Source organism: Marmota marmota, unplaced genomic scaffold, assembly GCF_001458135.2.
Source record: "Marmota marmota marmota unplaced genomic scaffold, marMar, whole genome shotgun sequence".
Taxonomy (NCBI): domain Eukaryota; kingdom Metazoa; phylum Chordata; class Mammalia; order Rodentia; family Sciuridae; genus Marmota; species Marmota marmota.
This window is the reverse complement of record NW_026000240.1, coordinates 598,979-616,465: the sequence shown is the minus strand read 5'-3', so window position 1 is coordinate 616,465 and position 17,487 is coordinate 598,979. Positions and strand designations below refer to the sequence as shown.

The window sequence follows — 17,487 nt, the reverse complement described above, 5'->3', positions numbered from 1 at the left end:
CAGGGATCTTTAGGTCCTAGAACAAATTCTAGGAAATCTTCAAGTTTATTTGGAGAAATACTATCTTAGGAAACAAGTCCCATTCTATGAAAAGTCCTTTCAATTACTAATCTTTACTGCATCAGAGTTTAATATTTTAATTCTTAAAAGAATTAGGACTCCTAAAACAGCTGTAGAATGGTTTGTCCGTGTTCTGACAGCAGGACTGGTTTTTCTCCAGACTGGGGGATGGTGTTTTAGTAAGCCTTTTCGCTGCTGTGACTAAAAGATCTGACCAGAGCTATTTTAGGGGAGGAAAAGTTTATTTGAAACTTGACAGTTTCAGAGGTCTCAGTCCATAGACAGCTGGCTTTCCTCTGGGTTCAAGATGAGACTGAACATCATGGAAGAAGAAGGTGCCTCTTCTTGTGTGGCATAGGGAAGCAGCTCACATGATGATCAGAAAGGAGAGTGAGAGAAACTCCAATTGCCAAATACAAATATAGACCCCAAAGCACAACCCAGTGAGCCACGTCCTGTGGCCACACCCTTCCCGCCTTCAGCTACCACTCAGCTAATCCCATCAGGGCATTAAGTCACTGACTGGGTTAAGGTCTCACAACCCAATCTTTTCTCCGCTTAGCCTTCTTGCATTGTCTCACACATAAGCTTCTGGGGGACCCCTCATATCCAAACCATAACAGTAAGAGTAAATGAGGAGATGTGTTAAATACGTGGAGAGAAGAGTCCTTGATGGCTCCCAGTCAGGACCTGCTGGAACACCTTGAGGAACAGAGGACAAGGGTGAGGAACAGCTTGGGGAAAGCTCCCTAGGGATCACTTTGAGCCTGAAAGGAGGTCAAGGTCCACAAGGACTTGTACTCTTCTCTGTCCTGGCCAGGTGTTCCCCTCTTCCCTTATGGGTCCAGCTCTGGAGACCTGCAGTTGTCTATCAGGACTGTGGACTTCACCTCGCAGCTCTTCAAGCTCCAGATTGGCTTCCCACTTGGCTTCTCTCTGCGGGATTCTCTCTACGTGAGTCTCTGACTACAGCCCAAGAGGCAAGACCTGTACTTTCTGGGCCCTGCTTCTCTGTTCAGCGTTGGAGATGACCCTGTGACCAAAAGGAAGGGAGGATGGAAGCCATCTTTTCTAGGCATCATTTTGACATTTACAGCCTTCTTTAATGTCAGAGCTCTAGCTGAGGAAAACAGGAGTGAGGCAAACCTCCCTCCCCTGTAAAGAAGAACAAAAAGAGACAGAAGCAAGCAAGGTGCAGGGGCAAAGTCAAAAGGGCTGCTTCTCTGAGCTGCCAGCTTTATTTATATCCATAGGTTACATTAGGTCATTGACATCATTAGTACTTGTTGCTCATTGTATAAAGTTACAGTTTTGTGGGCAGGTTTAGGCCCAGTGACACATTGGTGTTGTCTAAGAAAGTTCCTTTATTCCCAGAAGCTGAGTGTCTGAGATTAAGGTCGAGGCTGATAAGACTCTAACACAGAGCCTCCTTGTGAAGGACATTACCATAGCAGCTGGGCATTGGGCATGTATCAGTCATCTTACTAGTTCCAGGGAGAAACTGTAGAATATTCCAAGTGTGGATAACAGGGCGCCTGTTACCCTCCAAGAGTTTGCTCACCAGAGGAACGCTGCCTTGTACATTTCCACAGCCAGAATCCTTACACTCCCCATGTGGACCAAATGTCCTTACCCCAGTAAAAAGAGAAGAGGGCCCAGTCAGCTCATCCCTGTTTTCATGGGACTTTTTTATGAGTAGGAAGCTGTACTTGGCAAACTTGAGCAGTTTAGGGGCCACTTCCCTCTTCTATAATTACTTCCTGGTTCTCTCTGGCCCATGTCTCCCAAGGAAGATTTTGTACACAGAATTGGCCCCTGTCGCCCTCAGGGAGGGCCCTTAGGATACAAGATGAGGAAGAAACAAAGGTGAAAGCGAGGGTGTCAATTTCTTTGGCCTCATCTGAGGGTTCACAGGCTTCAGGATGGAGCTGGGCAAAAGCCTGGGGTCTACACCGAGACAGGACACAGCCTATCACCCTCAGATATGAAGACTGTCCTGAGGTTGGCGAGTATTTGTGAGGTTATTATGTAAAGAGCTCTCCCAGAAGACAGAAAGTGGAGAGGTGAGCTTCCAGGGGTGGTTGACATGTCTGATCTGCCCAGAGAGGCCGTTGGGGGCCATGCTTCTGAGGAGCTGGCCCGAAGCTAGGTTGGCTCCTCACTTTCTCCCTGAATGCTGACCAAAAACTTCGGTTCTCAGTTCACAGACAATGGCCAGATCATTTTCCCCAAGTCAGATTACCAGAAGTTCTCCTACCCCAATCCACCTCTAGGAGGCTTCACAGGAAGGGAACCTGTGGCCATGGTGGCTCCATTCTGGGATGATGCTGACTTTTCCGGCGGCAGGGGAACCATATTTTACCAGGTGGGTTTTTCAAAGCCTGAGAATCAGGATCCTGGAAGTGTCACTTCTGTCATTGCCTGGGCTCACGTGGATAGGGATTGAGACTTAATATGGGATAGGGAGGCTAAGCCAATAAGGAATATTAAACAGACTCAAAAATACCTAATCTAACCATGTGAAGTCTTGCAGGCAACAGGAATAGGGATTGGCAGGTCAGCAACTGATTTTAAAATAGAGCTCTAGGTGGGCATGTAGGTCAGTGGTAGAGTGCTTGGCTAGTATGTTTGAGGCCCTGGGTTTAATCCCCAGTGTCTCAAAAATCAAACAAACAAAATACAGAGCTGCAGAGAGTCTATTCTAACAAGTCTGAGTCAAACAGGGCCTCTCCTGTGTTCCTAGATTGGGTTAATAATTCCAGACAGTGGGAGCATATGATGAAGGCTACTGCAGCAAATGTGTTTTGTGCCCTTGCCATAATGCACTGCAGAGGCTCCAAAGATGGAGAGACCATGCCTGTCCTCAAGGAGCTTCCAGTCAGACATGGGGAGGTAAAAATGGGCACACATGGTTATTCCATCTGAGCTGGTTTGAGGTAAGAGATGCATGAGTTCAAGTCCAAAGGACTTAGATTTTTGGGTGGGGACTCCTCCATCCCATTCCATGTTTTCCTGCAGTCCAAATTTAAATTGATATTAAGGTCTAAAAAACTCATTGTAAAAACACAGGCCTAGAACAGGAAAGCAGGGGCAGTATGGGAGCATTAAAATGAGTATGATTCTTAAGCAGAAAGTTGGGGTCCCTCAGGGGTCTTGAATGGAACCCTCATTTTCTTGTTCTTACCTGCCTTCCTTTTCTAGGAATATGAGACACTCTATGATGAATACAACCCGACAGTTCGGCAGGTGGAGACTTGGATTGAAAAGTTCACAAACACCTGGAGCTATAAAGCCAAGTGGACCCTCAAGGTCACATGGGTCGATGCCCCTGCCTATCCTGCCCAGTGGACCTTTGGAGTGAGTGAACCAAAAATGGCTCCCTGTGAGACATGTGGGGGTCAGCCATCCTAGAATCCCAGGGAGGGGCTACTCTTCTAGAACCCTCTCTGACTCAAGGAAAGTAGGAAAGCTTGTTGATTATAGCAATTCTTGCCAGAACTAATTGCTGAGCACACACCGTGTGCCAGGCCTGCCTCAGCCCTTTCTTATACGACTTCACAATAGCCTGGAAATCAGAAACAGGAAATGGCATTTTTTTGATCAAATATGTCTGACCATTGGCAATTTCATATGATTTATATATTAGTCAGTTTTGTATTACCATGATAAAATACCTGAAACAGGATACTTATGAAGAAAAGAGGTTTATTTAACCTGCAGTTCTGGAGGATGAAAGTCCAAACTGTAGTGCAGGTTCATTGAGGGCCCCTGTTGGCTGCATCACCTCATGGCAAGGATAGCAATGCAGGAGCATATGTAGGATCCAGCAAATAATTACATCTCAAACCAGGACTAGAGAGCATGCGTGGAGCCAGATTCACTCTTTTTATTACAACCTTCTTGAGAGAACTCAAGGGGTCACATGAGAACTACTACTAGACCCAATGTCTCTCATAGGCATCCTTATTTTTGTCTCCTACCAACCTCCAGACCAACACCTACCAAGCCATCCTCTCCACAGATGGGAGCAGATCCTATGCCCTGTTTCTCTACCAGAGTAATGGAATGCGGTGGGACCTAACCCAGCGCTGGGGCAATGGGGTCCTCATGGGCTTCTCCAGGTAAGACATGGAGGCAAGGCTTCTGTACTGAGCAGCACACTCCACCCCTGCACAAGGCATGGCTCCTCCTTACTGATGCGTGTGATTCACACTCACTTCACTTCCCACAGTGCCTCCTTCATTGCTGTTTCCGATGAAAAATGCCCCAATTCGTCCTGCCATCTTTCCTACCCTAGTCCCTGGGCATTGCACTATTTTTTAACTTTGCATTCCCTAGTTTCCATTGACATGTTTGATTTCTCTTCACTTCTCAGATACCATAATAACAGCCATGTTAAAACCTTACTATGTTAAAAACTTCGTAGACATTATTTTAGTGATTATCACAACCATCCATGAGGTAGAACTATTTGTTATGCTCATTCTGCAGATAAGGAAACTGAGATACAAACAGATAAGCAATTATCTCAAAGTCTGATTTGAACTGAAACATCTGGGGCTGGAATCTGCTTTCTTGGCTTCCTGAGAATTATCTACCTACCTAGGGGCACCTGGCAGCTTAGATGGCACCGGACGTAGAGGAGGGAAGGGAGGGGTCTATGGATGGGTGCAATGTGGGTACCTGTGTGTGGACGTGACCCAGCCTCTGACATAATGGATCCCAACCATATGCTGGTGTGTGGCATACTCAGTAGTGAAGGTTACATGCCATTTATTACTGGCCATTGCTGCATATGGTTTTCTCTTACATTACAGTGTATTCAGGTTGCCCTATAATTGCATTTATTTCACTTGATTGTTTTTCTTTCTCTGATTTTTTTTTTTTTGGTATTGCTGATTGAACCCAGGGGGCACTAAACCACTGAGACACATCCCCAGCCTTTTCTCTATTTTATTTAGAGACAGGGTCTTGCTAAATTACTTAGGGCCTCACTAAGTTGCTGAGGCAGGCTTTGAACTCACTATCCTTCTGCCTCAGCCTCCCAGGCTGCTGAGATTAGAGGCATGTGCCACAGTGCTCAGCTTCACTTGATTCTTGATGTGCTGTAAAGGAGAAAGGAGTGGAATTACCCACCTGGCAAGGAATCTCACACCACCCTGAAAACATCTAAATGTCATGCGTGTGTCATTTGCCTGTGTCACAGAAGAGCAAAGATCAGGAGTCACTGCTCTGTGTCATACGCCCAGAGTGAGGCTACAGGCTACGGGGGTAGTGAGGCTCCTGGCTTTCCTCCCGTCTGGACCTACACTGAGGATGTGATGTCAGTGCTGGAGGTGGTGGTGCCATCGTATAGGGTCCTCACTCAGTTCTGAGGCCATGTGCAGATGTTACTGCATTGAATACTCACAATGCTGTGAGGTAGATATTACTGTGATCCCTTTTATCCATGGTCATTAAGCTAGGAAGAGTTGGGATCATCAGTTGACTCCAGGATTGTCTGACTCAGAGTCCAGCTCTGAACCAATGCAATATGTTGGCCCCTGGCGTCTGTCACTCTCCATCCCTAGTTTAGGGGAAACAAATGATAAGGAAGCCTGAACTCTTGTTATTTTCACATTTCTACCTCATGACCAAGTGGACCTACTGGTTTCTTGCAGTCAGAAATCAGATGTGGAATAAACAGAACCTTTCCAACCTTACCTATCATCTCCTCCCTTCTCCTTAGTACTGGAACTCAGGGATTTAAGTTGGCTGCCCAACTGACCAACTGAGTAATAGGCTACCAGCTGCTGACTGCTGACCAACTGAACTGAGTGCTGGCAGACTAACTGAATTCATGTCTTTCAAAGGACAGGGAAGAACCTATGAGTGACAGAGGACTAAGAGTCTTTCTTTTGCCTGCAGTGGAGATGGGTATTTTGAAAACAGCCCACTGATGTCCCGGCCATTGTGGGAGAAGTATCGTCCGGACCGATTCTTGAATTCCAAATTAGGTAAAAACACCACCTTATCATACTTTAGGTGGACTCAATCTTCTCTTGTCCTTCACTCTGGATGTCATGGCAGTCTTATAAAGTGGGTCCCTAACTTCTCCATCATCCTGAAAGCCTTTCCCTGCATAGTCTGACAGCCTACAAGTACACTCTGGATCTGGGAGAGCCCAAGGAGCAACTAGTGCCTTCCATACCCTTAGATACTGTGTGGTCTATGGAGCTCTGTCTCACATGAGCCAAATCAGATATGCCAAATCCAGGAGGTCTGTCAGTGGGGGCCCAGATCCTAGAAGTAAGGAAAATGGGAGGTGGGGATATAAGTGGACAGTTAGAACCATACTCCAAATGTCCTGTCTCAGAGCTGAAATGAAAGCCCAGATAAGATCCCTTAAGAGAATCTACCAAAAGGAGTTCCAGAGATCTGAAGTTCAGTCAACATTTATTTAGCACCTCCGTGTGCTGAATAAAAGTTAAAAGGTCAACTATGTTTGCTATCAAATAGCTTTCACTCTGGTAAAAAGACTTCAGTATCCGGAGGCAAACCATGTTGCTTCCTCCATGACTCAATGCAATGTGCAGAGGCCCCAAAGAGAAAGAAATTATAGTTTCCAGAATGTGATAGAGTAAAGGGTGTTTTAGCATTGAAGGTCAGCCATGTAAGTAGTTATTCAAATGAATAACCTACCAGTTCATCTCAAGGTTTCACAAAACCAAGAGCAAAGCAAACCAAAGATCAGTAGAATGAAAGAAGTCAAGATCAAGTGAAAATAAATGAAATAGAGACTAAAAGAATAATACAAAGGATCAATGAAACAAGTTGGCTCTTTGAAAAGAAATAAAATTGACGAACATTTAGCTACCATAAGAAAGAGAAAGAAGACACAAATAAATAAAACTAGAGGTGACAAAGGAGACATTACAAGACACCACTGAAATCCAAAGGATCCTTTTTTTTTGGAAAAAAACTATATGTGGATAAATTGGAAAATCTAGAAGAAATGGACAAATTTCTAGACACATATGACATACCCAATTGAGCCAAAGGGCATTAAAAAAAAAAACCCTGAATATATAAATAACAAGTGAGCAGATTGAAACAGTAAAAAAAGAGAGTCTACTAACAAAGAAAAACCCAGTAGTGGATGGATTCACTACTGAATTTTACCAGACTTTTAAAGAAAAACAATGCTTCTGAAACTATTCTATAAAATGGAAAGGGGAATACACTTTCAAATTCATTCTATGAATCCAGTATTCTCCTACTAACAAAACCTGGTAAGGACACAATAACAAAAAAAGAAAACTATAGGCCAGTATTCATGATGAACATAGGTGCAAAAGTCATCAATTAAATACTTGCAAATTTAATACAAGGTACATTATAAAGATCATACTCTGTGATCAAGTTGATTTAATTCCAAGGATGCAAGGATGGTTCAACATACACAAATCAATAAATGTAATATAAAAAATGTAATACAGCACAAAAACAGAATCAATGACAAAAGTTTTTAAAAAATATTTATTTTTTAAATATTTTTAAACAACTGGAGGTTTACATGCAGAAGACTACCACTGAGCCACAATCCCAGCCCCGACAAAAGTTTTATGACCATCTCAATAGATACAGAAAAAGATTTTGATAAAATTCAATATCCCTTTATCATAAAAGCCCTGAATAAATTAGGTATATAAAGATCATACCTCAATATAATAAGGACTATATACGGCAAATACATTGCCAATATCCTATTGAATGGGGAAAAACTGAGAGCATTTCCCCTAAGATCAGGAGTGAAATAGAGGTGACCACTCTCATCACTCTTATTTACTACAGTACTAGAAAGTATAACCAAAGCAATTAGGCAAGATAAAGGAAGGAAGGAAGAGAGGGAGGGAGGGGCATATAAATTGGAAAGGAGAAAGTCAAATTATCAATGTTTGCTGATGATATAATTTTATACATAGAAAATTCCAAAAACTCCACCAAAAGACTTTTAGAACTAAAAAATTCAGTATAGTAACAGGAGGAAAAACCAATACATAAAAACCAGTAGCTTTTCTCTACACCTATAAAATGAATTTGCTGGGAAAGAAATCAGAAAAGTAATCCCACTCACTATAGACACACACACACACACACACACACACACACACACACACACGACCCTACTACCCAAAATGCAGATTTAATGCAATCTCCATTAAAATACCAATGACATTCTTCACAGAAACAGAAAAAAAAATTATACGGCAGCACAAGAGACCCAGAATAGCAAAAGCCATCCTAAACAAAAAGCATTATACTGGAGGCATCACAACACCTGATTTTAAAACATACTACAAAGCCATGGTAATGAATTCAGCATGGTATTGACACAAAAATAGACACTTGCACCAATGGAACAGAAATGAGGGCCCAGAAATCAATTCACACCTCTTCAGTCAACTGATTCCACAAAAGTGCCAAAGACATGCCCTGGAGATGAGACAGTCCCTTCAACAAATGCTCCTGGAACAATTGGAGGTTCACATGCAGAAGACTAAAATTAGATCTCTAGCTCAACTTGTACAAAAATCAACTCAAAATGGATCAAAGACCTTAATGTAAGACCTAAAACTTTGAAACTACTATAATAAAACACAGGGGAAACACTTCAAAATAGTGGCAAAGGAAATGATTTTCTGGCTAGGAATCCAATAGGTCTGGTAACAAAAACAAGAATTAACAAATGGGATTATATCAAATTAAGAAGCTCTGCACAGCATAGGAAACAATCAACAGAGTGAAGAATCAGCCTACAGAATGGGAGAAAATCTTTGCCAACTATTTGTCTGACAGAGGATTAATAGCCACAATATATAAAGAAAGCTCAAAAAAACCTTAACAACAACAAAGTAATTCAGTCAAAAAATGGGCAAATGATCTGAATAGATACTTCTCAAAAGAAGAAGTACAAATGGACAATAAGAAATATGAAAAAAAAAATGCTCAATGTCTTTAGCCATCAGGGAAATGCAAGTCAAAACTTCATTGAAGGCTGGGTTTAGTTTAGTGTTAGAGTATTTGCCCAGCACACACCTGAGTTCTATCCCTAACACCGCAAAACAAACACAACTATACTGAAATTCTTTTTTCACCCCAGTTAGAATAGCCATTTAGCAAAACAAACAAATGCTGGGGAAGATGTTGAGAAAAAGGAACCCTTGTACACTATTGATGTGAATGTAAGTTGTATAGCCACTATGGAAAATAATATGGATATTTATTGACAATGGCCATGATGTGGAATTAGCCTAGGCACCTGTCAACAGATAAAGAGGTAAAGAAAACATAGTATATACACAGTAGAGTACAGCCATAAAGAAGAATGAAAATGGATGGAACTAGAAAACATCAGGTTAAGGGGAATTAGCGAGACACAAAAATACAAGTATCACATGTTCCACATGTACCTCATTTGTGGAAACTGAAACAAATCAAGAAATATATTTAAAATGACCTGAAGGTAGAAGAGGGACTCTTAGGGACTGGAAAGAGGACCAGGGAGTGTGGGGAAGGTGAAAGAGGCCAGAAGGGAGGGTGAATAATGTACAGAACTGTCCCAGGGAAAACCATTGCTTTGTACAAATTAATATGTATTAATAAAAAAGAAAAAACAGTTGTTCCCTGGATGCAGAGGAAGACTCCTCGGCTGCAGGGTGTTGCAGCAAGTCTCTGCTTCACACGCCAGCTTCTCGGTGGCTCCCAGATGGCCTTTGGGCACCAGCTTCTGTCCTGGCTGCTTTGGCCACTGGAGGGTCTTTGCTGGTGGAGAGCAAGGGTGAGGCATGAAGGACAGTGTCTCCTGGCATGACTGAGTGGAGGGTGGTGTCCCTGACCACAATGCAGTGTGCATGAAGCAGAACTGATCTGGAGGGATTGGAAGGTGTTAGAGCTTAGAGGAAGGGATGGGAGGTGGGTGAGTAAAACCAGGGTTTGGCTCCGAGTTGGATCAAGGCAAGGCCTGCCCGCCCAGCACTTGCACAGAGTTTTGCCCTGAAAGCCAAAGTTTGAGGGCTTTGGAGCTCATGTCCAAAGGGTTTGAGGGAAGGAATCACTGCCAATCTGAAAAGGGCTCCATCCCAGGAAGACCTGCACAGAGAGGCAGTGAGAGACATGGGGGTGCATTCGCTGAAACAGAGCCTGTGGCCCCAGGTCCCGGGCTAATCCCTCTTCTCTTGCCTCTCTAGGCCTCCGGGGGCTGCAGGTCTACAGGCTGCACGGGGAAGAAAGGCCCAACTACCGTCTCAAGTGCCTCTGGTGGTTAAAGAGCCAGCCTCAGTGGCCCAGATGGAACTGGAACCAGATCTCTTGCCCTTGTTCCTGGCAGCAGGGGCGATGGGACTTACGGTTCCAGCAGGTCAACATAGGTGACACCTTCTTCCTGATCCCCACAAGCCCACCTACCATCTCCTCTGTTCATACTGTCACTCCCCTTTCTAATACACTCTCAGCCCCTTCCCCAGAGACATCTCCTTATCATCCCTGCCCCACTTCAGGCACCCAAGCCTGGGCCTGAGGACTCCCGGCCTCGTTGCAGGATGGTGGGGCTTCCGCGGAAGACACTTGTGCAGCTTCTCCTCCTGGCGTGGTGGCGTGTGCTGCAGCTATGGGCCCTGGGGAGAGTTTCAAGAAGGCTTTCATGTGCAGAGTCCTTGGGAGATTGGTATGTGCATCCTCGGAGATCTCGCTCCCACCCGCTCTGGTGCCCACCGCTCTTTCCGACCCTCATATGAAGCCTCTTGTCCCCATTCCTTCCCAGCTCTTTTCCCCTTGGCCTTCAATTCTCTGATCTTGTGAAGTTAGGAAGTTTCCACCATCCCTGTCCGTTAGCATTCTAGAGATTTATGACTAAGGGCCTCTTGCCTCATTTCCACTTGGCCCCATGGCCCCCTGCCTGGACATATTTCCAGGCAGGGGGAGAGTACTTAGCCTGAACCAGTCCCTGAGCCCACATCAGCAGGCCATTTGGTGGAAGACAGAATTTTTTCCCTGCAGAGACCCTCCAAGGGAGCTAGAAAACATGGAGGTCTGGGGGAGAGGGTGCAGGATGATCTGTGTTCACCCAGCTTCCGTCTGTACATCATAGTCTCCATTCTCCCCACGTCCTCCCCACTCTGGCTCTTTGGGAGCCTTGGGACTCCACACCTCCAAGGGAGACAGAATCTGATCCATCACCATGAGAGTGGGATGGGAACTGCTCTGTGCCTGATTCCAAAGCCATGCCCTTGCCACTGATGCCATCTTGCAGCTGTTCTCCAAGGCCTCCCCTCTGACCCCCAACACACCCATCTCCTCCACAGACAAGGAACTGGAGACACAGAACTGGTGCTGCCGCTGGAACGACAAGCCCTCCTTCTGCATCCTGTACCAGCAAAGGCGGCCCCGCGTCAGCTGTGCTAGATACACACCCCCGCGGCCCGGTGAGGACTGGGGCCCCCGCAGAGCATCCCCTTGGCCTCTGGGATGTGGAGCTAGGCCTGGGAGAGGACCCGATTCCTGGGGCAGACCTGGGGTCACAAGGAAAGATGGGGACAATTCCTATGTGGGGCTGACAGCAAATAGAGGGGCTTTGAATATAGAGTTAGGAAAGGGATGGGGATGGGGTCGGGGAACACAAGTACAAGAGGCCTTGGGGGCAGGTTCTATACCCCCTGAGCATCTGCCCAGGGTTGAGTCCACTTGGCAGATGCCCTGCCTGGTGGGCAGGGGGAATCTCAGCCCTGGTTTGTTAGTAATGTGTTATCTCCTTGTTTTCAGCCTGGATGTTTGGAGACCCCCACATCACCACCTTGGATGGTGCCAATTATACCTTCAATGGGCTGGGGGACTTCCTGCTGGTCCGAGGCAGGGATGGAAACTCCTCCTTCCTGCTGCAGGGCCGCACTGCCCAGACAGGCTCAGCCAGGGCCACCAACTTCATCGCCTTTGCTGCTCAATATAATTCCAGCGGCCTGGGCCCCATCACAGTGAGTGGAGGACGCCCAGAGGATCCCTGCACCACCCCCCACTCCACCACCCGAGAGCCCCTCAGGGACCTTCAGCTGATACCAAGGCCCAGAAGGAGGAAGAGAACAAAGAATGGGAAGGGACAGAAAGGGGGGGGGGGACACATCCTGCCAGTGGAGCCCCCAGAGTAAAACCTCTAAATGGCAGGATTAGGGTCCTGCCTCCACCTCTTACCAGTTGTTTCACTTTGAAAAACCACTGAGCTTCCTGTGTTGCTTTTTTCTTGTGGTAAAGTGTGGATGTTGTGAAATTTAAATAAGATAATCCAAAAAATGTGCCATGCCAACCTTTCTGTACACGTCAGCTGGCAGAACCTCATTGCCACCCTCCTTATCGCCTTCCTCTCCTTCCAGAGACTAGGTCCTAGCCGAGTTGCTCTCTAGAGCCTCCTATCTGGACCTTGGCTCCACCTACTCCAATGGAAATGAAGTTTCCTCCAATTACTTTCCAGGTTCAGTGGCTCCTTGAGCGGGAAGACACAATCCATGTTCTGCACAATAACCAGAATGTGACATTTGAGACCAACCGTGAAGACCCAGAAGGTAGGCTAGGGAGGGCTGTCAGTCACCCTTTCCTGAGTCCCAGGGTAGAGGTCAGCAAGGTGCTCAGCACCCTGGGAGCAGTGTGCTGGGGAATAGAGATGGTAGCACTGGGCAGAGCAGAGTGGTCACCACCCCTGTAGTCCCTTTGGCATTACATTTTCTCTCTTTGCTTCCCTCCTTCCTTCCAGTGCTGTGAGTCTGCTCCTTCGGTAGCCCCCATCTCCAGGCTCAAGGAAGAAGGAGATGCAGTGGGCCTTGAGGGTGGCCTGAGTGCTTGGGTGGGGCCTCTAGATGAGACACTCTCAGAACATCCCAGACCTGCTTTTAGAGTCTCCTCTGGGTCATGAGCCCTCACTGCTGCCAAGTCCTGTGGCCTCCAGGGTGCTGGTACTGGCTGTCTCTTCACTTGCCTCCCTATCTTCTAGGCCCAGAGACATTCAACACCACTGGAGTCCTACTGACCCGCAATGGCTCCCAGGTTTCAGCCAGCTTTGACGGGACGGTGGCCATTTCAGTCATCGCTCTCTCCAACATCCTCCATGCCTCCTCTAGCCTCCCAGAGGAGTATCGAAACCACACAGAGGGGCTCCTGGGTAAGAAGTAGGAGCTGAGACCCCAGATGGAGCCTGGTCCTTCTCCTGCCACCCTAGGGAACATGGCCACCCTGCCACCTTCCTGTCTCCCACATCTGTCCTTCTTTTCTCTTTGCCTTCCACATTCCCCCCAACCTTGCCACCTGCCTTCCTCCATTTTCTTCATTTCCTCCTCCCCCCCGCCCCTGAAGAAGAGGGGTGGGGTATGAGGTCATGGTCCCCTTCTTTCCTTCTGGGGCCCAAACTGAGATCCATTGTAACTGACCTGTTGGATGCTCCCCAGGGAAGGGAAGAGCCACATTCCTTTGGTGGCCAACCTCCTACTCTGTCCCTCAGGGGTATGGAACGACAATCCAGAAGACGACTTCATGATGCCCAATGGCTCAGCTGTTCCCAGAAACAGCTCTGAGGAGACACTTTTTCACTATGGAATGACCTGTAAGTGGGGCCTCAGATCCTCAGGGCAGACGGGGGAGACCAAGTCTCTGTATGTTGTCTCCCTCAGGGCTGTGGGGGCCAGACCTCCATCCTTGGTAAGGGTCTGAGGATTCTGCAGACACCCTAGAAATGCACCCTCCAATCCTACCTACATGTCTCGACTGGGAAGACAGGACAGGGGAAGGGGTGGCCCGAAGTAATGATCGAAACTGCCAGGCTCAGAAGCTGGATGCTATTGCTGGGGTGTAGCTCAGTAGCAGAGTGCCTGTCTAGCATGCATGAAGCCCTAGTTTCAATCCCCAACACCTAAAAGGAGAAGAAAAACAGAAGCCAAATCCATGCCTCCTTCCCTGCCCCCTCCCCTGCCTGAACATTATATGGTGAGGATAAGAAGTGGGTGCAGCTGAAATATGGCTGGAGCCCCACCCCTGGTACCACCACTGTTGCTCCTCCTGTGTCATAGGGAAGGTCAACGGATCAGGCCTCCTTGGCAAAAGGATCGACCATCCGCCTTCCAATTTCACCCCTGTCTTTTATGACCAACTCATAAACAAGTCCTTGAATAAACTTTTGATCTCGGAGTGTAATGGAGAGAGGCAATGCATCTACGACTCCCTGGCCACAAACAACACAGACACCGGGCTGCACACCAAGATGCTCTTTAGAAGCTACCAGCAGATGAACACCTCCATCAGTAAGTGGCAGGGGGCCCAGGGAAGGGGCGGGCATGTAAGGAGCCCCCCTCCTATGGCGCTTCCTTCAATGGGTCATTTTTCTGGTGTTACTCCTCTGAGGACGAGGACACTGCCATCACTGTGGCCTCTATGGCTCTATTCAGTCTGCTCCCGTGGCCTTCTCTTTCCAACACTCCCTGCCTTGCTTTCTCCACTCCTGACCTAGGGGCTCCTTTGGGTTCTTTAAACATATAGGGCTCCCTCTCCACTCAGACCTCCCTGGAAGGCCTGTTTCCCCAGACAGCTACCAGCTGCCCCTCTGCTCCTTCTGAGTCCCTTCCTCAGTGAGCTCTTCTTGGCCACCCTATCTAAAGTTTCACGCTCACCACACTTCCTAGTCACCTGACCTCCTTATTTTTCCCCTTTGTATTTATAATTACTTGTATTTTGCGATGTCCACAGGTATCTTTTTTTCACAACTTGCTTCTTGCTATATCCTAGAGTAGCACCATTTACATACATATTAGGTGTTCAATAAATATTTGTTGACTGACTGACTGAATGAATGAATGAATGAACAATGGAATGAAAATAGCAGGACTCCAAGAAAGAGACCATTGAAAAGGTCCAATTGCCTCTATTTCTAGGCTAATGCAGTGTCCAGGTAGACATCAACCTCATGGTTTTCAGGGCTTTCTCAATGTTAAAATTGATGATCTGAACAGGAAAGGGCTAGAGATGAGCCCTGTTCAAGGGGAGGTAGAGAAAGAGAGTCTAAAGATTTGGGCAGGTGGACAAGGACATGGCCAATGTGCTCTGCCTAGGTCTGAGGGCAGGGACAAGACTAACTCCTGCCTCCAGAGGTGGGGCAGTGGGCTGGGTCTGTCTCACACAGGTCAGAGGGGAAAAAGTGGAGAGAAAGCTCCCCCTCTGTCCACCAGATCCTGTCTCACATCCTGTCCCCTCTCTGTTCTAGATGAGTACCCGCCCTTTATAGATGGTTGCCAGGAGATCGAAGCCTACAGGGGGCAGACCAAGAGAATTCAATGTACAAGCAACTCTCAGGATGTCACTTTCACCCTCAGAGACCACAATCCTGACATGAATCTCTTTGGTAAGAATCTGGGGGTGGAGGTGGTCAGAGGATGAGCTCAAAGTCAAGCTGGGTCATTTTACATCTCTTTACCCTGCAACATTTTTTATTTGACTCTCCAGGACCAGCATTTCTTAGGAAGGACACCTACAATTCAAACAGGCACCTCTCTCTCCCCAGCAAATAGCAGTGTCAGGCTTATGAAGATTTGACCAGATGGCTGGGCTGGCTCTGGGCATAGACAATTGATTCAAAGACCAGTTAATCTTCATCTAATAATATGCAATTCTTTTTTTATTGTTACTTTTTAGTTTTTCATTTTATGCAGTGATCTTTAATCGTCATTATGCATTCATCAAATTATTAGAATGATCAAGTACAGCAATTAAAACTACTACTTTACAACATTTTTATATCTATTAAAAGAAGGATAGAAGGTGGGACAAGATTTAAAGAAACACAAACACTTCCTCTTGGTACCTTTCTACTATTTTTGCCTTGGTTAACCACATTTTCCTGGCTCTGTCCCTTCTTGTCTGGTTTTCTGTGCTGGGACCAAGCAGAGCTGGTCCTGCCCTCTGGAAAAAGTGTTAGAGACCCCCAGGCTTGCATCTATGATCTGGGTCAAAGGATCAAAGCACAGGGACGTAGCTTTCCTTCTGTTGCCTGCAGTCACTGTGCTGGTGACCATTATTTGCTAAATCAAAGCTTGCAGAGACCTTATTCTGAGCTCTGACTGCCTCTTTCTCTGTGCAAAAGGAGGGAGTGCTTTGTCTGCATCCCTTTTATTCCATGTGGCATCTGCCCTGGTGCAAGACAATGACATCCGAAGATTTTCTTCTCCATTGGGCTCCTCTCCTGAAGAGTTGTGGTTGGGGAGTTATTCCCATGTATTTCCTACTATTGGTTCCTTTCAACTTACTATTTAAAGGAGACTTTTCTTATTTTCTTGAAAAAAAAAAAGAAGAAAGAAAAGAAAACATAAGACAGGTTTGATCACAGATATCTAGGAGTGTTTTCCCATAGTCTGGTGTCTGAAGGGGTAGCCGGTCAGAGGTCCAGGAAGTTAAAGGCTGGGGGGGGGGGTGTTGGTTGAGAAATCAGGGTGAGGGAAGACGCTGCTCTGACATGAAGCCAGGGTGGCCTGCAGTGTAGCCTGGGGAAGTGTTGGGAGGATCCTGGTCTTCATCCTTCATTGCCCAGGACATCCTGGTACAGGCCCAGGCAGGGTTCTCTTCAGGGGACAGGGTCTTCCCCTTTGTGGAGTTCCACCTACCATCAATAGTGGAGTCTGGTGTGTTCTTTTGGGGGGGAGGTCTGAAGTGGATGGGGCGGAGCCCAGAGCCAGCAATCAGGGTATTAGTTGGCAGGTCACCTCAGACCACAGAGCAGAGGAGTCTCCTAGCCCTTACCCACTTCGTCTTCCCCGGACAGAGAATGGTACTCTGCTATGGACACCAAAGGTGCTGGAGCCATTCACTCTGGAGATTCTAGCAAGAAAAGCCAATGTTAACTTGTCATCTGTACTCCAGCCCAAGACTGTGGTCTGCTTTTGCAGTGCAGAGAGCCAGTGTGTATACAATCAGACCAGATGGGTGGGCAATTCCTCCATGGAGGTGAGTGTGGGGAATCGGGAGGAAGAAGGTTTCTGTGTTGAGAGGAAAGAAAGTGGGAATTGAAGCGTAGTGATGATTCAGCCCCTCCTGGGGAAGGTGCTTGTTGGGGACGTGGGAGGAGCCGTGGTGGCTGAGTACAGCAGGTGCCCTCTCAGGCCACACACTCGGGTGAAGACAGAGAACTTCCTTGCCTGTGGCTCCATTCTTCCAGGCTGGTAGGGATCTTCTGCGTAGGCCTTTCTTACATTTCCCCAGCATGGGTCGCTGAGGTGTGGGTGGGAAGGTGCTGTTCTCCCTGGGCAGATGCACTCAGGCTCCAGCATAGGTCCTTCAGCCCGTCCTGTGGCCCCAGGACACACGACACTGCTGCTGTGCTGTGCTCATGCCCAGGAAACCTGCCTGAGATGTTTGCTTATGGGCCTT

The 17,487-nt window shown here is 46.9% G+C and overlaps 1 protein-coding gene across 3 annotated transcripts in view; it reads left to right on the top strand.

Moving 5' to 3' along the window:
• The window catches only part of Muc4 (mucin 4, cell surface associated), a 52,952-nt gene that overhangs the window by 26,448 nt on the left and 9,017 nt on the right, over positions 1-17,487 (top strand). For 2 of the 3 annotated variants that reach the window (XM_015486709.2, XM_048794621.1), the window contains exons 3-17: positions 881-1,014; positions 2,261-2,425; positions 3,262-3,417; positions 4,051-4,181; positions 5,968-6,056; positions 10,290-10,469; positions 10,640-10,765; positions 11,403-11,522; positions 11,860-12,068; positions 12,560-12,650; positions 13,076-13,243; positions 13,580-13,681; positions 14,145-14,375; positions 15,332-15,469; positions 16,883-17,064. In XM_015486709.2, coding sequence (XP_015342195.2) covers positions 881-1,014; positions 2,261-2,425; positions 3,262-3,417; positions 4,051-4,181; positions 5,968-6,056; positions 10,290-10,469; positions 10,640-10,765; positions 11,403-11,522; positions 11,860-12,068; positions 12,560-12,650; positions 13,076-13,243; positions 13,580-13,681; positions 14,145-14,375; positions 15,332-15,469; positions 16,883-17,064 — 2,222 coding nt within the window. The remainder of the gene's footprint in view (positions 1-880; positions 1,015-2,260; positions 2,426-3,261; positions 3,418-4,050; positions 4,182-5,967; positions 6,057-10,289; positions 10,470-10,639; positions 10,766-11,402; positions 11,523-11,859; positions 12,069-12,559; positions 12,651-13,075; positions 13,244-13,579; positions 13,682-14,144; positions 14,376-15,331; positions 15,470-16,882; positions 17,065-17,487) is intronic. The other variant, XM_048794622.1, reaches the window with a different exon arrangement.